At 32.7% G+C, this 6,222-nt stretch overlaps 1 protein-coding gene across 1 annotated transcript; it reads left to right on the top strand.

The window, feature by feature from the left end:
* Positions 1–659: 659 nt before the first annotated feature.
* LOC110631794 (axial regulator YABBY 1) lies at positions 660–3,282 on the top strand. The gene is made up of 7 exons (XM_021779758.2): positions 660–949; positions 1,093–1,248; positions 1,387–1,507; positions 2,432–2,480; positions 2,694–2,769; positions 2,913–2,987; positions 3,075–3,282. The coding sequence occupies exons 1-7, from the start codon at positions 857–859 to the stop codon at positions 3,141–3,143; spliced, it is 639 nt and encodes a 212-aa protein (XP_021635450.1). The 5' UTR covers positions 660–856; the 3' UTR covers positions 3,144–3,282.
* Positions 3,283–6,222: the final 2,940 nt, after the last annotated feature.

The following is a 6,222-nucleotide window of genomic DNA, read 5'->3' as shown; positions in this document are numbered from 1 at the left end:
TGTTTTACTGACTTATATAGGTGAGCGTATGAATATAATAGTGTGAGACAAAAAAGAATGAGTGGTCAAATCACCAAAAGTAATCGCTCGATCAATCAAAAAATAAAGCGTTATGATTATTGCATGATATGTGTAATCAAAGCTCTTCACGGCCTGAGTGTATGATTGTGTATGAATGAATGAATAATATTTATTTATATATATAGCCCTAACTAGTCTGAGGGCTGGGGGTGTTGAGGGATGAGTCGCTTGAAGCTTATTGTCCGGGAGATACAAGGGGGGTATTTAGGGTTTGGGTTCGGAAATTGAGGCCAAGAAAAGGGTTTTGGGTTTTGAGCCACACCACAAAAAGACATCAAACAACACACCTTCTTAACTACTGAAAACAACAGGTGAGTAAGTGAAAGCTATATCACCCCATGCACACGTCCCTTTCTAGCTCCTCTCCCCCACATCTGCCGCCTCTCTCTCTCTCTCTCTCTCTCTTGCATTGGGAATGCCATCCACACATGTAATTGTCCTATGCTTAACATCTCACTGTGTTATGCATATGATATTGCCATGCCATGTACATATATAGATCATATGCATCAATTATGCATACATACATATGCATATGAGATGTGACCTATAAACAAGACCAATAAACAGAGGGAAGAGAAGGGTATTCTGTCCTACATACCCGCACCTCTTATATTTACCGGACGAAATTGATCACCTTTCTTTCACAGCCCTTCATACCCAGAGAAAAGGCAGAACCAAGGTGGTTGTTAAGCTGTCAATCTTATCAATCAATCAACCAGAAAGCAATCATCAATCAATTTTTGAAAGAGTTAAAAAGGGAATCATTAACACCATGTCATCCTCTTCTACACTTTCATTGGACCACTTCCCTCCCTCCGAGCAGCTCTGTTATGTCCATTGCAACATTTGCGACACTATTCTCGCGGTATTAATATCACTAATCCTATGCTGTCTTCATCGTTTCTCTCTTTCTTGCCTCTTTGCATGTCCTTCGATCACCCAATTAGGTATCTTTGCTTTCTTTCTTCATTTCTTGTTTTGTTGCTCACTTTCTTCGATTTATGGCAGGTGAGTGTTCCTTGCACCACTCTATTTAAGACTGTTACTGTTCGATGCGGTCACTGCACCAACCTCCTCCCAGTGAACATGCGTGGGTTGATTTTGCCGTCTGCTAATCAGTTCCACTTGGGTCACAGTTTCTTCTCTCCTTCTCACAATCTTCTGGTATGCAATGAAAATTAGACCTGCTAATTTAATAGATAAATTCAGTTACTTTACTTGTAAATGACCTTGATTTTGTAGAATATCATGTCATATTCATGGGATATGTATATGTGGTACGTGATGATGATTTTGTTGCAGGATGAGATTCCGAACCCATCTTCAAACTTCTTGATCAATCAAACCAATGTGAATGATTTTAGCGTTCCAGCTCGAGGTGTAACTCATGATGAGCTTCCAAGGCCACCAGTTATCAACAGACGTGAGATTCATCTCATTTTTCCTCATTTCTTTATTCTCTCAATTTCTTTTCTAGATAATTTTCAGGCCAAAATTTTATTCGATTTTCTTTCACTTTGTCATTGTCATATATTATCTTGGAGAATAATCAAGACCTACTGTATCAGATGACAGATTCATTGTTTTTGGCTTTGCTTTTTCTCTGCGAAGAATCTCTTACGTATTGCTTTAGATAGAAACCATTTCTTTCTTTGGCGTGGTCAATGGTTTCTTAGCGAATCAAGGGAGATAGTGGGAAAAGAATCGTATCAATAGCCCTTTTGGTTCACTCGTAGCAGTCTTGAGGTTATATGTTTGATGGTGGGGGGAAAAGGACCTTAGTCACTTTAATAAGAAACGAAACCCTCTTATGGCTTCCATTCTCATTCTTCGACCTCCAATCACTACATTAAGTAGGCAAATCCTTGACAGCAAACCTAGTATCTACAAATATATATATACTGCTGCCCAGGATTTAAAACTTGATAAGCATCAGTATTTTTTTTTTTTTTTTTTTTTAAACAAAACCCTTAATCACTAGCTAGTAAAACCCATGTGGGTCTCATTTTTTAACCAAACCCATTTATAAATCATTATTCTTTTAACACACAACAGCTGATAACACAGAGAGCTAGCTTTGCATTTTTGTTTGTATGCATATAAATATGAATTGAAAGCATATACTCCCCCGGAATTGTAGATGGTATGGAATGATCGTGCATTTCCTTCTCCCGGAAATGTAGTTAGCGAAGAATGTTTGGCGGATGGATGGACAGGGAGAGATATAGAAATGACAATGAGAAGTGACAGTAGAGAAAGAAAGAAAAGAAAAAAAAAAGCATTAAAAGTTATCCAAGTTATATTAACACATCTCTGTGTGTTGTGTCTGTCTTCTGTCCATGTCCAGCCCCGGAGAAGAGACAGAGAGTCCCCTCAGCGTACAATCGCTTCATCAAGTGAGTAATGATTTCAAAGCATTCACATTTCGCTTGCTTTGTGACTCTTTGGATGTATATATATATATATATATATATATATATATATATATATATATATATATATATATATATATATATATATATATATATATATATATATATTACGCAGATTATCCTATAAATTTGCTAAATTTGAAAAAAAAATATTAATGGACGACCAACAATCTGCAGGGACGAGATCCAACGCATCAAGGCTGGAAATCCTGATATAAGCCACAGAGAAGCCTTTAGTGCAGCTGCTAAGAATGTGAGATCCAAGAAAATTATTTAGGGTTTCTAGTTACTTTACCAAATTAGGGTTTCTCTTTTTTTTTTTTAATTTAAAAATATAAGTTAAGTCTGTGCGCGGTCCTTAATTTCTCTGATCGTATTTTGTTTTTATTATGTCAGTGGGCCCACTTTCCCCACATCCACTTTGGTCTCATGCCAGATCAGACTGTGAAGAAGACTAACGTGCGCCAACAGGTAACTCAAGCACACCCCTTTCTCCTCCTCCACCTCCTCTAGGTCGAATGGCAAAGCAGACATTAAATTATTTTTGGGTCTGTGTAGGAAGGAGAAGATGTTCTGATGAAGGATGGATTCTTTGCTTCAGCTAATGTTGGTGTCTCTCCATACTAATTAAGAAGCAGTTGAGCTGTTAGTTTTCTTTAATCTATTTCTCTCTCTCTCTCTCTCTCTCTCTCTGCCATGTACTTAATTCTGCGCTTAGTAGGGGCAGAAAGATTTGAAGCTGAATTAAAGATGTCAAGTTTAACAATTCTAATCCATTTTCGCAACCCATCTTCTTCTTCTTCTACTTTTGCAAGCATTTTCACAACCCATCTACCACTAAAAATGTCTTTTAATGTGGCAAATTTGAACTTACTATATGTACTTCTACATGTTCCTATACTACTTAGAAGACATTATATGTTTTCTATACTTGAACATTGAATATATTACTCTTGAAAAATTCTCAGTTCACATGGCAATGGAATTGTTAAATTAAACGAACAATCCTTCAATTTTTTTTTTTTTATTAGAAAAGGCATATGCCCAATTTTAAGTTATATATTATCGTACTCGTCCTTAATTTATACGAACAGATGCAATTCACAATAACTCATAAAATTTTCCTTCAAATGTGATTAATTGAACATATGAGTCTATTGAAAAATATGGATATGAATGACATCAACTTGGCTTAATTATATATCACAATCTACTAGTAATGGCATAAAGCCAACCAAGTACATTCTGAAACACTTATGCAGATTATACTTTCCACGAACGTGTATATAGCCCAAAATGAGCATGTTGCCGGAACTTACTAGTTTCTGATGGGGTTGTTATTTCACAATCCAAGTGAATAAATTCTTTACAAGAAAACATTACTTTTAGTGATAAATTTATGAATTCATTGCTAAATTTATTATCAATAATATGGCTTGAAGACGAATTAACAATAAATTTGTTGCTAATCCTTCTAGCAATCAGAGTTCATGCTATGAACTAAGTATATCCCTAGTGCATCTTCTCAAGGATTAGTCGCATGAACCCGCTAAAAAGTATTTGCAATGAATTATTGATAGATTTATTGCTAAATCATATTATAAGCAATGCATCCGTAAATCCATTACCAAAAGTAAATTTTTTTAGAGTGATTCATGAAAATATAAGTCAAATAATCCATTTTCATCCCTCTAAGGTCATAAATGAATCCTGTTGATTTCTTCACATCTCAAGCGCTGACGAAGTCTCGCAGTCCAAGAGCCAACTCGTCAATTATGCACAAATTAACTCGCCCAATTATGCCAACTCGTTTTTCCAGGGTCTCACTTTTTACACTCTTCTCATTCAGGCCTTTTTTTTTTCTTGGTTACTTCACGATGCTAGTGGAAATCCTTAAAGGCCTAGGGGTGAGCATTCGGTTCAAATCAAATCAAACCGAATTAAATCATGAAAATTAAATTATATATTTTAAAAATCGAACCGAACCAAAATTGATGAAAAACCTAATCAAATCAAACCATTATATTTCGGTTCTGTTTGGTTCAAACCTATCGGTTTTGATTTTTTATTATTTTTTAATTTAGACTTAATTTTCAAATTATTTGATCTGATTTTGACCTTGGTTTGAACATAATAACCATTAATCAATGAAATTAAACAATTTATATATATATAATTACATATAATTCATAAATTTTTCATAAAAATAAATCAATTCAAAAATCAATAAACCTATTCGGTTCGTTTCAGTTTAACTATTTTTTCTCTTCAAAATCGGACCGAACTGAAATAACCGAAATTTTTTATCATATAAAACTAAACCGAACCGAATTATATTAAAAACCAAATTAAATTACTAAATTAAGGTGGTTTGATTTGGTTTATTCAGTTTGAACCGAATAATGCTCACCCTAGCTATAACTATCCTGTATAGTTTTATTTAAGCTTTGCTCTCCCTTTCAAAATAATAATAATAATAATAATAATAATAACATATCTAAATGTGAAATTCACTTAGGAGATATACGGGAGAATACCTTTTTGGATTATCCCAAATGATTTTTCGTTATATGTAATTCGTAAGCTGGCCTTTGCCTTTAGTCTGATTTCTATTAAAAAAAAAAAATCTCTTTCGTTATTGGCTACGTATTATATATCCTATTTTTATATTTAGCTAATTTAATGTTTGAGCGTAATGTTTCCATGATATATTAATTTATTCTCTTTTATCACTAAATATGTAAATGATAAAATTGTATAGAAGCAAAAAGACAACTATATTAAGGATCTATTTATTAATGTTGGTTACTAATATTTCTTTTTTTAAATAGTCATTTTTGTGATTTCATTTACTAACATTATTGTTTTCAACATGTAATTTATTAAAATAATAAATTACAAATAATGCATAGAATTAATAATTCTTTTCACCAACTATTATAATTTTAATCCATCAATATCTTATGCTCATTTAATTTATCACTATTAAAATTAGGCTAAACACATACTTGTATTCTTATATTATTTGAGATTGATCTATTGAACATTTGAATTATTTTTATTAGCTATTGAATACCCAACTCATTAAAATCATGATAATTATGCACAAATTAACACAGTCAACACAGGATGTGTAGTCACGTGTGATGAAGCGAGTGAAGCAACTAAAATAATGCTGACATATAATTTAATATTATTATTTTATTATTAAATCATCTTATAGTTCTCTTCCTTCCACTTCCACGCCATATCCCTTCCCTTTCCTATCACCTTATCCCATCTTTTTTCAAAGAGCCGAAAACCATTATGAACTAGCAAGATGATTTAACGATATTCTTGCAGCATTGATTTTTTTTTTTTTTTTTCCTTTTTATTTTAGGAGAACTATTGGTTTTCTCTTTCCTTCGAATTTTCTCAATTCTCCCTCTAATCTACAAGAATTAATTTTCACAAGGCTACAAGAATCAAACTCCATGAAACCATAAAAGGCTGATTTTTTACAGACTATGAGAATTGATAAACTCATTTTATATAAGTATTTTAGAGTAGTTTTGCATCTATTTTGCTCTTTTTGATTTAATAATTTTATACTTTTAGTACTTATTGTAGTTAATTTGTTAATTTTAGTTTCATTATATTTATTTTTTGAAATTTTAATGTTTTTGATAGGTTTTAATAAGTTTTAAAGGTAAAAAGATCCATATAT

The sequence above is a fragment of the Hevea brasiliensis genome, chromosome 16 (assembly GCF_030052815.1).
Source record: "Hevea brasiliensis isolate MT/VB/25A 57/8 chromosome 16, ASM3005281v1, whole genome shotgun sequence".
NCBI lineage: Eukaryota > Viridiplantae > Streptophyta > Magnoliopsida > Malpighiales > Euphorbiaceae > Hevea > Hevea brasiliensis.
The sequence above is the reverse complement of the archived record's forward strand: the minus strand, read 5'-3'. Positions and strand labels throughout refer to the sequence as shown.